We start from the raw sequence: 18,141 nt of genomic DNA on the forward strand, positions 1-18,141 counted from the left end.
TTTATTGCCATCGACATGAACGTCATAAAATTTTCCAAAACCTAAAATGTAAGGTTTTGTTCCCCAGCTATCATAATTCACAGTAAATAAGCCCAACACATGGTACACAAAAGGTATTTCATTAGGCTGCTTCTATAATAAGAAGAAATATAAGATCTTAAAATTGAAATTATTTTCAGACTCACTGGGCTTCAACAGTCGAGAACACAGTCCCTGAGCCTTTCACACAACTTACACATTTAGGGTGTGAGCTTGAGAACCCTGAGAGCCTTCAGCCAGTAGTGATTTCATACTCCTCCTTTTCGACACAGAGACATTCATAAAGCAGGCTCTCCAAGTAGAAGTGAGCCAAGCAACTGAGGAGATGCATCCCAGAGCACATGATACCACCAGAATCACTGAGAAATTAATGTATTAAAAGATAGAACCTTGGGTTCTCACTCAACACACACTGATCAAGAGTCATTCAGACTGCTCTTGGACTCCTTGTCACCTCAATGTCATCCCAGCGGCAGAACTGACTTAATACCATATCTCAGAGTGTCTGAGTTCTATATGAACTAAAATATACATATCCTGTCACAAACATCCCCTTGATTCAAAAGGATAAAACCATGATGGCAGAAGCCTACTTACTGTTGGGAATGTAACCTTGTTTCCCATCTGCCTGTCTTCTGGTCTGGAGACATAGATGCAGGTGTGCCAATGGCAGGCCCTCTTGAAACAAACACTTCAACTCTGTCTTTTTCTCTTCCATGGCCCCTCAAAATTCTTATAGGTACATGGGAGGCAGTCAGGGCAACATAACAAAGCAGGGTAATAGAGCTACAAGGTATTTGGTAGAGAAGAGTTCACCTTCCCTTTTATCAACCCCTCATGGAACCCAGAAATACAAACAGCAATTTTTTTCATGACTCTACTTCTCATATCACTTTAAATCTGGTCAGCCCATCTCATAACCATAAATGCTACTGATACACAGGTGACTCCAAAACTGTACCCGTCTCTAGTCTCCAGACTCTCCATTTGGGACTCATTACAGGTCTCTTAAAATTAACAACTCTGAAACCAAACTCTCTGCTTCCTCTCCAGACCTCCCCAACTCACCTCAACCCCCATTAAAGGAAATTCACATCCTTCTAGATATGCCAGCCAAACCGTGGGGTCACCCCTGACCCTTCTGTCTCCCCCACTCCATTTCCAATCTATTGGGTAATCCTGTCAGGTCCAGCTGTTTTTAGATAGCCAGAATGCCAATCTCCACCACTGGACATAAGCAGGAAGACCAGAGAGAGGGTTACTACGGTGACCCTACTCACGCAAGCCTGGTCCCTCGGCTTCTAGTTCTCATTCCACTTCACATGCTCCCCACACAGCACCCAACAACTATATTAAAACATAAATCAGATTGTGTCCCTCTTCTACTCAAAACCATCCTCTCATCAACCTTACAAGACCCTAACAATTCAGTCCCCATTTTTTTCCCTCACCTCCTGTCTCCAACTTGTTCACTCCACTCCAGTTACCCTGGACTCCTTGATGTTTCTAGAATGTGTCAGGCTAACATTTCTGCCTCGGGACCTTTGCACTTGCTGTTCTCTCTGCCTGAAATCTTCTCCCCCCCCCAGATACCCGTATTACTTACTATCTCCCCTTCTAGAGTATAAGCCCCAAGAGGATGGGGAGTGTCCCCAGGGCCTATACAAGTGACTGGCATGAAACAGTTGCTCATATGTAGTTGAATGACTGAAAGAAAGTCATCAGAGACCTTTCTTTCTGTTTGATACCTGAAGATCACTTTTAGAGACTGCACAGAATATGCACATAGGAGCAGATGAATGACCCTGCATTAAAATGTAAATATAAACTAAATACTTAAAGATCTCTAAGTGAAACAATTATAAAAACATTATTTTTTCCACATGAACATAATTTTCCTTTATTCATCCAATGTCACAGAATTGAGATCCAGTTGTTGAATTTTATATAATACCTACCTGAGTAAAAAATAAGGGGCAAAACAAAATCAGGTGTTTTAGAGATGGTCAGTGTAAGCTTTTTTAGAAATGCATAAACTCCATATTTAAAGAATTTTCTACTGCCCCCCCCCATTGCAGACACCTTCAATTAAGCCTGTTCTAATCTTGGCTAAGTGAGAATCCAACTTCAAAATTTCATTCCCAGGCACAGCTGTTTGACAAGTGTAGCAGGAGCCTGTCAAGACAATTGGCAGCATCCTTCCTGCAGAACACAATGGCCTTTTTTTTTTTTTTTGTCATCCCCTAATACTTGCTGATGGTAATTAGCAAGCCAATCTTTGGAGAAAAAGCTCAATCAGGCAACTAAAAATGCCTTTTATGAAACTCCTCCCTGAAAATAAATCACTGACACTGCAAATGGTCAATATGGACTCTTAATTTTAAACTAAATGCCCATTGATTTACTAAGATCTATCTTCCTGACCCTGTGGTCTAGTGAAATTCATTTTTTCCTGAAATTCTGGTTCAAGAAAAGCGACAGTGACACAGCTGTTGATTTTGATTTACTACCTCAATAGAGTAAGCAATTAGAGTGATTTCTCCGTGATTCTCTCAGATTATACAGCCTCCTCCCAGACTGGTGCCATCATAAAGGCGCCATTCCCTGGACATGGTATCAACACCAGGGTTACAATTGAAAGCTAGCCTTGCTGGAGCCCACGGTGGAGTGGCTCAAGCTGACCCAGACAGCACAAGCTGCCAGAATCTTCAAGAGTGGTGGCTAAATGTGCAGGGATGGTGGACAACTAGAGATCATGACAAAAAAAAACTCCATCCTCGCCCCAAGAACCTGAATACTCCCCAGCTCAGTCTGTGATGCAGTTTGGGGCTTTCAGAGAAAACCAGTGCCCATCTCCCTGTCACAGCTTTGTAACAACTCGTATCCCAGCACACCTCCCACCAGCACCTTCAACAAGTTTCGACAAGTGCTGCTCAATCACTTGAGATGTGCCAAAAGGTCAGGGCCCTGAAACTTGGCCAGCCTGATTATCTAAAGCCACTGGAAAGCACTCCATGTGTTTCAGAGAACAGGTAGACTTTCCACTACACAAAAGCAGCTTTGTTTCTGTGTAGGGGACGGCTCCTAATTAGAATCAATGATTTTTTTTTTTTATTGTCACTCCTGATAAGCTTGTTTGCCTAGCTTCATTTTCCTAAAACACTTGAAACGTTTCTAGGAAGGGTGAAGGTCGGCAGAACCCTGAGACAGGCCTTGAACCTGGGCTGTGGTATTGCATGATGTTTACAATTGGTCATCCTTGGGGGTAATTCTGCAAGCTTAAACACACCAAAGGATGTATTATAAAGAGCCAGGCAATTTCATTTTGTTTGAATATATTTATGGAAATGGACCAAAAGTATCCAGAGAGGCACATTGTCATTTTTTCCTTGAGTGGGTGCCAGTTCATGACCAAAAGCAAGCATTCAGAGAATAAAAGAGCATTTATGACCACACTGTGTGTATCAAATAAGCTGCTTTATGAACATATGGGGAATATTGTGTTTCAGGGTCTTAGTAAAATAGCCCTTCACACCAAATTTCTGTTCACAATGGTGGATCGCTTGGTGATTCATTTATGACCTTGCCCTTGATAATGAGCAGATCCCCCTCAAGGGTGAGCGCCTGTGGGACATGAAGACATCACATATCCTCATGACTTAGGAAGATGATGAGCAGTAGGGAATTATGCACCAAAAACATATAATTTGGCCAAGGTGGAAAAAACTGAGTAATTCACTCGAGATAACAAGAGTTTTCCCAGCAGTGGTGACTGTATGGCGATGGAATCCTTGGAGAGTAAATAAAAAAATGGTTGGGCTGAGAAAGATTTACTAAGTTGAAAAGCAAATTACAGGAGCCAGCGCTGATAAGAAAGAAATGGTCTTTAACAAAACCACTTTGATGACACAAGGTTGCCAACTCATGGAAAGCTCAAAGATCAGAACTGAAATACATCTTCTTTTCAAGGGGATATGGAGAGCTAGGATAAGTCAGGGGTGAGCAGGAGGGGCAATTCTGGTCCCCTGTAGCAGATGCATAATATGTGTTCAATTTCTTCTTAAGCCACATAGAAAGACCACACTTCCCAGCCTCCCTTGCATTTAGCTGTGGTCATGTGACTGAGTTCCGGCCAACAGGATGCAGGCAAAAGTTAAATGTGTCACTCTCAGACCCGGACTCCTAAAACTTTCTGCACAATCCTCAACATCCTGTCTCTCACCCTGGACTCAGACTGCAGAGCCATTAGATTGAAGGATCCTGAGTTGCTGTATGATCACAAGCTGTATTAGAACATAAGTAAGAAAGAAACCTTTATGATACCAAGCCACTGAGATCTGAGACTGTCTGTTACAGAAGTTAGGTTATCTTAATATATTATAATCACGCTTCCTTGATAGCATTTGCCTTTTCAAATGTCATGCTATTGCCTAAGAGCTATCTCTCATTTCATTCCCAAGCAGAATGATTTCAGAGCCCTAAAAGATTAATGAAAAAAATTAATTTGTTTTCAGATCAGAGGAACACAGATTATCCATGGCACCAAAAATGGTTGACACCATTATCTGAGATGTTAGAGAAAACAAACACCCTTCTGTTTCCTATAAGTTAACTCAAAAAATACTTCATTTATTCTTAGCTTTTTATTATGGGAAATTTCAAATCATCATATAAGTAGTAACAGCAGAACAATGAACCTCCATGTACCCATCACCTAACTCCAAGTATACGGACATAGATATATCCAAACACACACACACACACATGCACACACACACGCACACACACACACACACAGATAATAGATAAGTATGTAGGTATACCTATTTGAAGGCTACTATCTGTTCACCTAATCATTGAGCTCAGGGCTGTAGGCAGGCCTCAAAGGGGAATCATGTTTTCTGAGTTTGTAGTAGAAGGAACAGTTCATGAATCTCAAACTCCATAAATCACATTGCTCTGAGGCTACAGCATGGATCAAAGTAATCTAGTAGCTTGGAGTTGGTAACATAGTTATCTATCGTCTCTTCCCTCTCCCATTTCCCTGACGGAGCTTTCCTTTAAGGGAATGGTTTACTGCTTCCTTCCTAGTAAAAATCTAGCTACCCCTGGGATGGCCAGCTCACTGAGTCTTTTCTTAGCCATTCACCATTTATACATATGAATTTTATTTTTGCTGAAGTTCTTTCCCCAAAGCAAGACTTGAAAAGGTGGAGAGAAAAATAAGCAGAAAAGCGAGGGGCATTGAGGCAATGTGGAAATTCTGAGGGAAGAAGAGAAGACAGTAGAGTCACCACAAATTCAATGGAGGACAAATTTCCTTCCAAGTTTGTTTCAAGTAGGAATCCCCATTTTTCCTTCATTAAAACTGGTCTCCCATCCCCAAGTCCATTCTCTTGGTTAACAAAGCACCATTTGATCTTTTCACTCTAGAAACTATGACTGAGAACAGGAGAAAGGAAGAAGACACAAGAAAGAATTTAGAAGTAGCTGCATTTCGCATCAGAGGATGGGGATGCCCCAACTTAAAAATTAAAGTGCTTCCAAATAAACATTCTAAAACATAGAAAAGAAATTATTCTGGATAGAGAAGCCTGAGACACTGCCTCATAAGTTTTGAGAGGAAGACCAATTAGATGTCCCATCTTGAACCCTCCAGGCACCTGACTCCACTGTGCTATCTGGGCACACAAGCAAATGGCCCGACCTTGGGAGGTTCAGTCCCCAGGTGAGGCGAGTGCTACTAGAGCAGGAAGCTCAAGTAACAAAAGATGAGCCTCTCTTTCCACTGCCTTCCCCACCCAAGAGAGGCCTGCAGCCCTACAGTGTTCCAGCCACCACCACTGAGAATGGATGCCATTTTGATGACAACTGATTTAATTTGTACTCCTCTGACCATCTCAAACTTCAGTTCTGTTCTGCATTAACTCAGTCGAGCAGAATACAATTCCAAAGTCAATCTTAGCAGTGAGGGGAATGTCTTGAAAGGGCTGACAGGCTCAGCATAATGAATACTCGTCCAGAGCTCTGTTTAACAGCACTCTACTCTCTTTGCAGATTATAAAAAGGAAATATTTAACTAATGGAAGGCTACTCACACTCAGGATAATGTATGCAGCCTCTGTCCACATCTTAATCATTCTACATAACTGATCAAATAGTATTGGTCTCTAGTCTCTTCCAGATTGAGAATTTTCTTTAAAGTTCACCACGGAAAATGCTTTCACGCTTGTCTCCACTTACAACATGTTTTCCTGGCTGATCACTTGGCCTGAGAAAACTTTGTGTTTCATGTGGTAGCGGCCAAGAGATACGTTCTGATGAAGTATTAAACTATAAACTTGAAGAGACAATGAGATGGTTTGGGGGAAGGCGTAGTTTCATTTCACAAGCACGAACGCATAGTACTTGCTCCCTCAGTGACGCTGCCTCCTAGAATTCTGTTTTTACATTAACTGGACTTGTATTAGCTAAGTGTGTGATCCTTTCTAAGTTTCAAAAACATCATCCCTATTTGACAGTAAAGGTCCTTTATTATCGGCCCAAAGTAGATTTCCAGTCTCCCTTGCCTCTCCTACTAACTAGTGTTAGACCAACAAATTACTTGGGAATTATTTCTTTCCTCGGGCTCTTCCACACAACTGTGTCAGCACACATTGTGGTCCTCCATTTGAATGGCCTTCTTCCTTTACTCTGCAAGAATTGCTGTCTTCTTTCAAGATGCAGTCACCTCCTACAAGAAGCCTGCCTAGACTCTACACATAGTTGGAAGGTTCTTCCCTTGTTTTCACATGAAAATAATATGCAGAGATTTCTTTTGAAGCCCTTGTTTCACGATTGTGTAAATAACTATTTACATATCACCTCTAGAAGACTGTAAGGTCCTCAAAGAAATGTCTCATTTATTTCTGTAATCCTCAGCTTCCAGGACATGGCATGGCACATGGCTTGTACTAAGTGACCAAATAAATGAATGAACATGCATTCATTGATTGGACACATCAGTGCATACACTATTTGGGGAAGACAAACTATATATCTCGGTCTTCCCATGAGCAGCCTGGTAAACACTGATATTCCAGCAACACAGGACCCCTTTCAAAAGTCTCAAAAGTGTACCTATTTAAATAATAAATTAATTATACCATCACTCCAAGTTTGGAGCATGGTATAATGACTCACGCACATTGCCTTTGCCTGCCCAGAGCCAGGTCACTATTTCTCAAAAATGTTGCCAATTAACTGTTTTTTTTTTTTTTAATTCTTCAAAATTCTTCCTCAAAAGGATTAGTCATTCTCCCTATTCAAGTCCAGTATCCCTGGCCCAAGAAAATAAAATGAAACACTGTGCTGTAAAGTAAGAACACACAGGTCTCATTCCGTTTTCTCACCAAATTTCTATCCACACCAACCTCCTATATAAGTGATGACCCCTATTAAACCAACCGATGTCCCTGCTGGATGAGGCTGCCCATCGTCTGAGCAGATGGGAAACCCAGCTACCCACCCAGGTCCTTTACTTGCCAGCCACACATCCGCTTCCTAAGGTTGTAACATTCATTGTCTTATTGATTGTCTAGAAGCCCCGACTCGGTAATTGGAGCAAAAACTAATAAATCTGCACAGAAAGAAAAATAAATATCTCTTTTCCACATCATTCTACCCAGAACTTGAAGAAAACACTTCTGAAAGATCAAAGAGAATCAGACTACCTCTTTTTTTGGAAAAATAAATGTGTTTGGTCTTTCACTCCACATACTCAGATTCTGTCTGGACTCAAAGATGTCAACAAAACCAAAGGTAATCAAGAAATATTCCAAAGGTCACAAAAGATGTTTCTAATAAATTGCCAAACTAATTCTATCCTGGTGCGGTCTGAAGAAACGAAGAAAAACACACCTTAAAATCTGTATGTGAGCAAACCTCAAAAGGTTTGAAACACATTCCCCTTATCAGATCATTCATACAGAGATTTACATGATTCTTCCTAATTTTAAAAACTTATTTCAGGGCATGAAATTAGAGAAAGACCACAAAACAAATATGAACTAAAAGGAACATTAACCATCATGTAGTTAATGAATGAGGATAAAGCTTCCAAATACTTAACCTCTTAAGATTCCTCTCATTATCCATCGCTTTTCATTAATCCTAGAATCGCAGGGCAAAGAAACAGAAACCACGATTTGCTTTGAAACGTTTCCCCAAATCTGCTACAAATTTATTTTCAGGACAAAGTTCGCAAAAGGCCAGCTCTCCAGGTAAAATGGATTAAATGCCTTCTAAAGGGAAGTAAAATTAAACCACTACCAAATGGAAGGCTTCTAAACTGTGTTTTGGGATGTGAAATTTGATTTGACAGACGCCTTATAGACTGTGGTCGATGTCCCATCTGATAGAATTTCTGCAGTTTTGCGTTTACCTATACTAAGAGGTTTATAATTTATGGTGACATATATATGTCTACAGTATGTTGAACATGTATATACACAGATAAATATGCCAGTATCTCTTTCTTACGTAAAATCATGGGGAAAAAAATCTTGTGATTTTGTTTAAATCATTGAGCTTGCATTAACTATTTGACAGACTGATGCCTCATGGGATTGGACTTGGAAGCTACACTCTCTCTGATCTTTACCAGATGTTTCACTGGTGGTGTTTCAGCCTCAAGAGACAAAGAGGATATTAATGTTAATTTTATTTATTTAATCACATCAGGCAGATTTGATAAAAGGGAAAATTCAATATTTTGGTAATTTACCAACTCTTCAGAAATATCCCTGGTAGCAAAAAATGTTTTGAAAATCATTTTATATTAAAAGCAGAAAGGCTGCATTGTATTCGAAAGACAGAACACTCTACATTACCTTTAAAAATGGGAACAATGTGACAGATTTGTCAGCTCCACTTTTAACTAGGGGAGGCAAGGATGTGGCAATGACATATATTGCTCAGCACAGCCTCATCCCAACCTTTAACTGACAATTAATAGATTTTAGAGAAAGAGTACTCAGAATATGAAATGGACACTCAATTGAAAGCCTTCTGCCACTACCAGAGTCTCTCTATTTAATCTTCTGTTTCTTGTCTCTGAATTTTATTCCAAGGGAACATGAAATTACCCTAATCATTGTCAGGACATTGGAGATAATGAAGATGTACTCACTACAAAACACTGCCTCCCCACACCTTAACTGAAGTGACAGAGTAGCCTTTCACCTACTTAGAGTTCAATGTCAGAACATGGAAGCTTTTAGAGTGCTGGTTCTCACCCCTAAGCTTCACATTAGAATTCCCCAAGAAGCTGCACCCCAGACCATTTACATCACAGACTCAGGGTGGGACTCACATATGGGTCCTTTATAAAGCTTTTCAGGCAATTCCAAGGTCAGCCAAGGTTGAGAACCACTGCCTTGCAGGTGCTAAGTAAGGAACAGCCAAACAACTTACTAGTCAAAGAAAAATCACTTAATTTCTCTAGGCTTTGTTTTCTCTCTCTCTTGCTATCTCTCTCTTTCTTTCTCACATACACACACACACACACACACACACACACACAAAGACAATTTGTATGAGAGGGAGGTGGAGTGTTATACTCATTGATTTTCTTTTTTTATTTTAGGTAAGAATCTATACTTACAGTTATAAAATATTTCAAAGAGGCAGCACAGCACAGAAAATATTTTAAGACATCTGTGACACCTTCCCCGCGAGGCTTAGTCCGCTTCACTGTCCGCGGACCACCTAGCTGGCCCACAGTTTAAAGGGCTTCGAGGAGGGAGACAAAAGCTCCAGGTAACCACAGATGCCCGAGCCGTGGAGCAGGCCAATCCATCACACCCACCTGGACAAGTTGAAACCCAAGTAACAAGTGGAATGGGCATTTCACTACTAGGTGGCTTAGGGGGGTGGGAGAGGGGAGCCAACTGGAGAGGTCCTACACGCTCAGCTATCAAGGCCTATTATAAAGCTACAGACATATTAATTGGCAACAAGGATAGACAAACTGACCAAAAGAAGCTGAACTACATTAAATGGTCACAGTTCGTGTCAAAGATGCCACCGTGATGCATAGAGAAAAGACTGTATGTCTTTTTGGTAAATGATGCTGGATCAAACCCTCAAACCCACAAACCCACATGCAGAAAAAGGAAGAATCCTGACCTCTACCTCAAACCATGTCAACAGAACAAATTCCAGATGGATTTTAAATCTAAATGTGAAAGATAAAAACAATAAAACTATCCAAAGTAAAAATTTAAAAAAATACATCTTCATGCCCTTGAGGTAGGCAAAGACTCCTTAAACGCATCAGGTGCTAACTATTAAAGGGAAAAACTGATTAAAAAAAAATTGATACTAGGAGATGGCACAGGAGACTGGGCACAGCTGGGCGTGACTTTTCAGTATCAAAAACATGTACATGGTGTGTTAGATGAAAAGTCATTTCAATTGCAAAATTTCCAATTAAAGTTTTTTTCTAAAAAAAAAAAAAAAAAACCTAAACTATATGCCATAAACCTCAAGTTACTCATTTGATTTCGTTTTCATTTTGGGGTGAAGGTTCAGTTTCAGTCTTTTGGATCTAGGTTTCCACTTAAGTATTAGTCAAGTATTAACAGCACAAGTCATGGGTTAACTTTAGAATAGGAATTGATGTTTGGGGGGGGATTACAAGAATCTTTATTTTTTTTTGGATGAAATTTTTATCTATTATATATTAAACATTCTTGCTGCTGCGCTGCAAAGCCATAGCAGATTTGAGGCACTGTTGAGGGCCGAAGTAACTCTCCCAGTTGAGAGATGTCCTTGGGTTGAATTAAAGCCCTACCTGAAACTGAAGTGGGGAGCGGGAGAGCCTCTGCCTCCACTACCCCTCCCCTGCTCCCCCCCCCCAATAATAAACCCTCTGCCTTTTGGAAGCAGATTGTTCTCACTGCGATATTGGACACTACAGGTATCTGTCCCCAGGCCAGCAGGGACCTCTGAAGCCTTCTTCATGGCCTGGCTCTTTGTTTTGTTTTCCATCCTGTGGTTTTTCTAACGGATATTCAGGACTTTTGTAATCTCATAGCTATTTGAGCTCCACTTTCCAAATTTTAAGAACTTTAATTGAAAGTTTAAATTGAAGGTGCTGTTTGTAGACACATAACACCCGATGAAAGCCCATCCATCATGACAAACCCTTGAGTGTTGTCTTGAGAAAATGATGCTGGTCATCACAGCTTCAGCATCTCCTGGTTTTTGATGTTCGGCTCCCCCGGCTGATCTCAAAGTTTCCTGGCTTTTCCTCCTCCCCCTCTCACCCCTTTGCTGTCCTGTGTAGTGATTTGGTGAGAGAAATTATTGCTGCCTACCCCCCCACCCCCACCTGCCCGCACTACGTATGAGTTTCAAGTTTTATTATTGCAATAAAAGTGCTTTATGCTGGCTTTTCTCAAAAAAAAAAAAAATCCAGAAAATTAAATTTGCAATTCTGCAACTGAAGGATGCCACTGAGAGGGAGAAGCTGAAGTCTCAGGAAATATTTCTAAGTTTGAAAACTGCTTTGGAGAAATACCATGAAGGCATTGAAAAGGCCACAGAAGACTGTGGTGCTCAGCTGGAGCAGAAGACAGCTGAACTGAGGAAGAGGATGTTCAGAATGTCAGTCTGATGGACACAGTCACTTCTTTCTGCAAATAGCTCACTGCCTTCATCTCACCTTTGGAAGGAGTAGTGAAATTGAAGTCAACGAAGTATCAGAAGCAGCACATTACTCTATATACTCTCATAGCTTGGTATTTTGTAAGATAATGCATTTGATGTAGGCTTTTATTAACTTATAATTAAAATAACTCGTGTAGCTATTCTGTCCTTGCCCCTTGTAAGGCCCCCTACCACCAAGATGAAAATAAATCAATATTTTGCCACATTGGTTTCAGTTTTCTCACTCTTGGAAAAAAGGTAAGGCAAAAATACCCATTGCATTTCTTTCCTCTCTAGAAGTATCCACTATTCAAAGATTATTGATTATCATGCTCACAGGAGTTTACTGTTTAACCAAGTAATTATGTATCTGTAACAACTATATAATCCTGCTTAGTGTGTGTCTGTGTCTAGATGTATATAAATTGTATTACACTGTGTGTATATATATCCTTTTTTACATTTAATTTTTTCATTCAACACTGTTTTTTGAGATGCAGCCACATTGGTATCTATTTATCCATCTATAAATATATTTATACCTAGTCATTAATTTTAAACTCCTTTATTTCATTAAAAATAAACCAAAGTTTACAGATTTAGCTCATCTGTGGAAAGTTAGATTATTTACTTTTTTTTTTTTTTGGAAAAAGAGGTACAATAAACATTTTTTTGCAGTGACCCTGCTACTATACACAAGAGTTTCCTTAGCATAGACAAAGAGACATGGTTTTGTTGGATATGCTCATTTTCGTCTTTATTAGATATTCCCAAATTTTTTTTCCAAAGTGGTTATACCAATTTACTCTCAACAGCAATGTTAAACCATTCCTCATTCTCTATATCCTCACCAATCCTTGACATTATGAGAATTTATTAATTGTAGCCAATCTGAAGGTTGTGAAGTGGTAACTAATAGTTACACCTTGATAATATTTTCCTAAAGTCTTTTCTGGTCATATAATTGTGGTCACCACATCAATGCCAAGTCTTATCAAAATAATAAAATAAAGGTTGTGACTTAAAAAACTCCTTCCATAGTTTACAATGAATTTACTTTTCCTCAAGAAATGTCTTACATGGCTAATGCTGGCCCATGAACCCATAAATCAGGCCATAAAAGAGGAATGGGGACATGGCCCCAGCTCTGTATTTATTTTCTTGTATTCCATAATCCAATGTTACTTAAAAAGCAAACTGCCCAATCTTCTAGCCAAAGCAAATACTCTGGATTTTGCCAGGCAAAATGCCTGTGGAGAAATGAGTCAATTCATACAAAATTCAAAGCTGTCTTTGGTCAGTGACATTTTCGTGAAAATCTGTGGGTGGGTAAAAGTCTTGCAAAATTCCTTTTTGCTATTGGATAAAATTCATCCAGGAAAAATAAGCAAAATTAAGTGGCGACCCACATTCCCCCTAATCCCCTTATTAACACTCCCTAACCTCCCTACACAACTGCTTTCTATTGTGCACGGAGGCGAGCCATCCATATTTCTGATGCTGGCAACAAAACCCCTCTCCCTCTGCTCACTCTGCTCCCATCAGATAGGCTTTCTCATGAGAAGTACTGGCAGACACAGTGTGCTTGATCTCATTCAGAACACCTTCCTGGGAATGCTACCCGGGGGTTACACACTCTTCAATTTAATGGCAAAAAAGACCTACGGCAAAAACATTCTCAGTGTGCGCTCTATTGGAACCATCACTATGGACACTGTTAGGGATGGCTAGTGCATATCAATAATTTGGGATTATACTTTATGCTATCCTTTTAGCATTGTGAAACAGGGGTTTGAGAAAGAAACAAAATCCGAGGCTCCGTGATTTGTTCTTACTTGAGTATTTGAACTCTTTTAATCTCAGAAAAACATATAATAGAATTCAGCCATGGTTATGCCTAGGAATGCTCAAAAGTTCTGGTTAATTCTGAGAGTCATCACTTTTGGGGTTGATCTAAGCTCAGGAAGGTCTAAATAGAATGATTCGGCATCTAGAAATTGCTCTAGTTAGTAGACAGCAGTGAGTGGACGTGGGCATTTTTAATATTTTATATATATATATCCCAGTTTCTGATTAACTGAGGTCTGTCTGTCTGCCTGCTGAGGCCTTTACTTCTCAAGGCCCTTGCCCCTGGCTGGGAATATCTCTGTCAGCGGGGCCAGGCCTGGAAAGAGCAGCTGGTTTGGCTCTCCACAGAATAAGAATGAGATGTACAGAAGGGTGGAGTTGTTTGGGTGGAAAAGAGAAAAGAAACCATTCTCTTCTTCCAGTAAGTTAACCAAATAATAAATTAGCAATCCTCCCCCAGTTCTGACACCTAAAATCCTGAGTGATCCGAATCCCAGCATCCTGGGTGAGGCTGAGAAGTTATAGGCACAGATTCTGAAGATGTGCTCTCCTGGCATGAGATGGCATATGGCATCGGGGAGGATGGCAGTGCTAGTCTTTTACTGTAAGCAGGCTGTCACTGAGCAGTCCTTTCACATACTTCTTCCACCATAGCTTCCAGAAGCACACTGTGCTGCCTGTAGTCATGGTCACCAAACACAAGTGGGTCATTGCATCTTTCTTGGATCAATAAGCTAAGTGAGTGAAAATGGTGGCTAACTCTAACAACAGTTCACAGAAAATTAATAGCAGTGAAACATACGTAAAACAAAAGTGGACTGGGTCCTGTAATTTAAGCTGCCCTAAGGCTTTGCACCATGTGACACAGCCACAAAAACCCAAAGATCACTTCATGTCTCCAAAAGATGAATGTGGTCATTTTACTTGGCAACAAGATTGAGCTTTGAATCAACTATCATCAGATTTCAAAACGGCGGGAAATGAAATATTTCAGTTTTAACAATTCTTTGTGTCTAGATTCCAAGAGTGTCAAGATTGGTTTTGCAAAAGGCAGAAAATGCGTCTTTTCAGATGTGCATCCACGTCAAGTATAATGTCTTCTCTCCGTAGACTAAAACTTGAGAGGACTATTAACGTTTCACAGCAAAATTATGTGCTACCACTTAGCTATAATCCTACAAATCAAGCAGATGACATGCGGCAACGTAACAGTTTTAGAAGATATAACACTCCCACTATGTAGATTTCACATGAAAATGGGTATCTTCCTGCTAAAAACATACAGTCCCAAGACTAGAACTGCAGCATTAGTCAGCTCCTAAGAAACTCTGTTTCATATAAATACATTTGCACTACAACATGTGTCATTTAATGCTTTGTGGGTCTAGATCTGATATGATGTTATATCTAGCAATCTGAATTTTATAGGTTCCATCCAGAAGTGGGAAGTAGGCAGACGAGAGAAGAGAAAAATCACCTCCCATACCCATCCTGAATAATACAATGAAAAGCCATGCAGAGGCCTGCAAATATTCACCTCTCAGCTTATTCTTTCACTGCAGTATTTCTATTTTTAATAGTCATCATGTACTTTAGCAAAAGTCAACTTTATAAAGTTATATGCCACTGAAAAGTCTGGGAACAGTGGGAAAATGGGGAAATCCTATTGCACAAAAATTAATTTTGCAATGCAAAAAATATGTTTTGGATAATTCAGGCCTTTATGTTTATTTCAGTAAAGCCAAATCCAGCAAACTATTTTCAGCCAGGATTAGTCAGAACTAAAAGGTTGGACTGTTTTCCTTCAGAGACTGAACGTGTTTCCTGCCTGTAATAGGCCGGTGTGTTCCAAACAGACTAAATGGAATTGCCTTCAATTGCTTGTCTCTTTCTGGCATTTTTAATGCAGAATCCTACTGACAGTGTAAGGTTTTGCCACCTGAAATGTAATTATTCTCTTCAGTCATCTAATCTGGCATCCTCACAGTGTATCAGCTTCTGGTTTTCCTTAAGAAAAATCACAATGTTGGGGTATAAGGTAATGGCAAGAAATGCAATTTCGTTCCACCAGAAATTCTGAAAACTCTTTCAAAAATACCTATTGGATAGTAAAAAAGTGCTTCCAATACTTGCATTACAGCTATCAACCTGTTTGGTTTGCTTTTACATAAATCAGACAACTTGGCCAATCTATAATCAAACATAACATGGCCTAGATTCTTTATCATCAAGACATACTAGATAGAGTAAGAAGGGACTCTGGTTGGGGGACCACCATCTGAATAAGTCCCCTTTAAAAATGATTTATATATTTCACACATCGCGTGAACTGTAGCATATTCAATATCCAGGGAGTACCTATAGTTCTCAGATTCTAACATTGAAAGAAATATTCCTGTCCATCTAAACTAATATAAAATACATGCACTTCTTCTTCCAAGAGTTAAGTGAGCTGTTGAAAATTGTGCAAAGCTGCCCTGTGATCCCAAGGGTGGTGTCCTGCTTGTAAACCCTGAAGGTTTCTTTTAGGTGTGAAATGATTGCAAAATCATTTAAGAGTCATATTATTCAAAAAGAGTAAATTTTGCCAAAAAACAGAGATAGTTCCAGAATCGATGTTGTGAAGAGGGGAGGAAGGGGAGAAAGAGACACCAGACCCACTTCCTTCAATACCCAAGGCACCATCCCTTCTTGGTTCATTCTCCTTATACTTTTCCACAAAATTTTCTCTCCTTAAAATTCAGTGACAGCCTGTGAGATCCTGCTCCCGTGGTATCCCCTGGGTGTTTTTATGCCGGCTATAAATCATTAACTAGTCATACAACACTGGAGAGTGTGCGGTGTGCAGGCGTGTGGGTGTATGCAGCAACATTTTTACTAGCCAAGTTGCTAAGTGTGAGCTCCTTTCCAAATATCAGAACCACCCCTCCTCCAACCCCAATACTCGCCCAGTTATTGGAGGGAAGGAAAAAAAATCACTGAATATTTGCTTTGGAGAAAAGCTAAAGCTTGCTGGTAGTGCAGCGAGTATTCTTCTGCCCTGCACATTTCAGCAATCGAGTTGGTGCCTGGCAGGCATGTGCCGAGCTTCTGGACAGTGTGGCAGATGGACCTCCCCTGACATTATGGATCATGTACGTTCGCAGAAGAGAATCTAGAAGTGGAGCGATACCCCAGCCACTAATAATTAAAGAAATTTTTCCTGTCCTCAGACTGAAGAGAAGTCACATTTCATGAATACCTAGACACCCATGTATCCGAATTCCATAAAAGAAAATGTCCCCTGATTTGCGGCCAAGTTGGGAAAAGTCCATGCACCTACAACCAACTCCTGCGAACATGAGGAGGAGACTCACCGTGCACTTGTTGGGCTTCTCCCCAGAGTGGACCCTCATGTGGATCAGCAGTTTATATCGAGCGTTGAATGGCTTGTACCTTCGAGGACAGCCAGCCCAGAAGCAAGTGAAGTCTTCCCCTTTGCGCTGGTCTATGTGAACCTTCTCGATGTGCCGCACAAGTTCCTCCTGCTGGTCATACAGAGCACTGCAGTCTATCCAGCGACAGGAGTGTTTGCCCCCCACATCATCCATCTCCCCGTCCTCCTCCAGGGCAGCCTGGGGAAGGGCCAGCGGCTGGGCCCGGGGCACTAGCTCTTGGTGGTGTAGATGTGGGTGGGAGTGGTAGGGTGGCGGAGGGCCCTGTGGGGGCGGCGGCAGAGGAGGCAGTGGGGGCGGCGCAGGGGGCAGGTCCAGGGCTGTGCCCGGGAAATCATCCAGGCGCTCGGTCTTCAGCAGGCTGGCCGACTGGCCATCAGGGTTCGGCAGGCCATGCTGCACCACCATGTTGTTGACCAGACCTGGCTGGAGGGTCCCATGCTCCAGCTGCTGCATGCGCTCATACTCTAGCACACTGTCCTCTCCGTAGGCTGGGAGTGCCAGGCCACCGCCGGCCACCCGCAGGCCCTTCTGGCTGCTCGGCACTGAGCACGGCTGGGGAATGCAGCTTCCCCGCACCCCCAGGAAATGCCCATAGACCTCGGGCTGCGGGGACATGCTGGCCGGGGAAGCCCTCGACCCATTGATGTAGGCGACCAACGACGTGGGCGAGGTGCGGATGATGGTATTGAAGTCTATCCCGATGCCATCGGACAGTGGGGACAAGGACAGCGCTCTCTTCTTGGAGCGGGCTGAGTGGGACCTGGCCGATGAGTGCCGGGGGCTAGGGTAAGGAGAGTGGCTATTTTCCATGCCAAAAAGGTAGGACGGCAACGAGTTAGAGACGCTATTGCTAGACACAGCTGTCCCAGGAGGAAGGCTAAGGAGGTCCCCTAGATCGATGCCGTTCTGGGAGCTGTGGCTGGAGGACAGCGACGGGAGAGCCCTGTAGCCATGAGACCACTCCTGTTTCACGCTCAAGGCTGACTGACTATCCGTCAGGCTCAAAGTTGTGGACGCCAAAGACTCACGAGAAATAAGGGACCTGGAACAGCAGCCAGAAGGGAAAAAAAGAAAAAAGACAAACATTTTAGCAGGATATGGATTGCTTAAGAGCTAAAAGAACATT

General features: G+C 41.4%; 1 protein-coding gene across 10 annotated transcripts in view; it reads right to left on the bottom strand.

The window, feature by feature from the left end:
• Nucleotides 1-18,141, bottom strand: part of GLIS3 (GLIS family zinc finger 3) — a 621,575-nt gene that overhangs the window by 280,785 nt on the left and 322,649 nt on the right. For all 10 annotated transcript variants that reach the window (XM_055311375.1, XM_055311377.1, XM_055311373.1 and 7 more), the window contains one exon: nucleotides 16,935-18,057. In XM_055311375.1, the coding sequence (XP_055167350.1) occupies nucleotides 16,935-18,057 (1,123 nt within the window). The remainder of the gene's footprint in view (nucleotides 1-16,934; nucleotides 18,058-18,141) is intronic.

This window comes from Nyctereutes procyonoides, unplaced genomic scaffold (genome assembly GCF_905146905.1).
Source record: "Nyctereutes procyonoides isolate TBG_1078 unplaced genomic scaffold, NYPRO_anot_genome, whole genome shotgun sequence".
NCBI classification, from domain to species: Eukaryota; Metazoa; Chordata; class Mammalia; order Carnivora; family Canidae; genus Nyctereutes; species Nyctereutes procyonoides.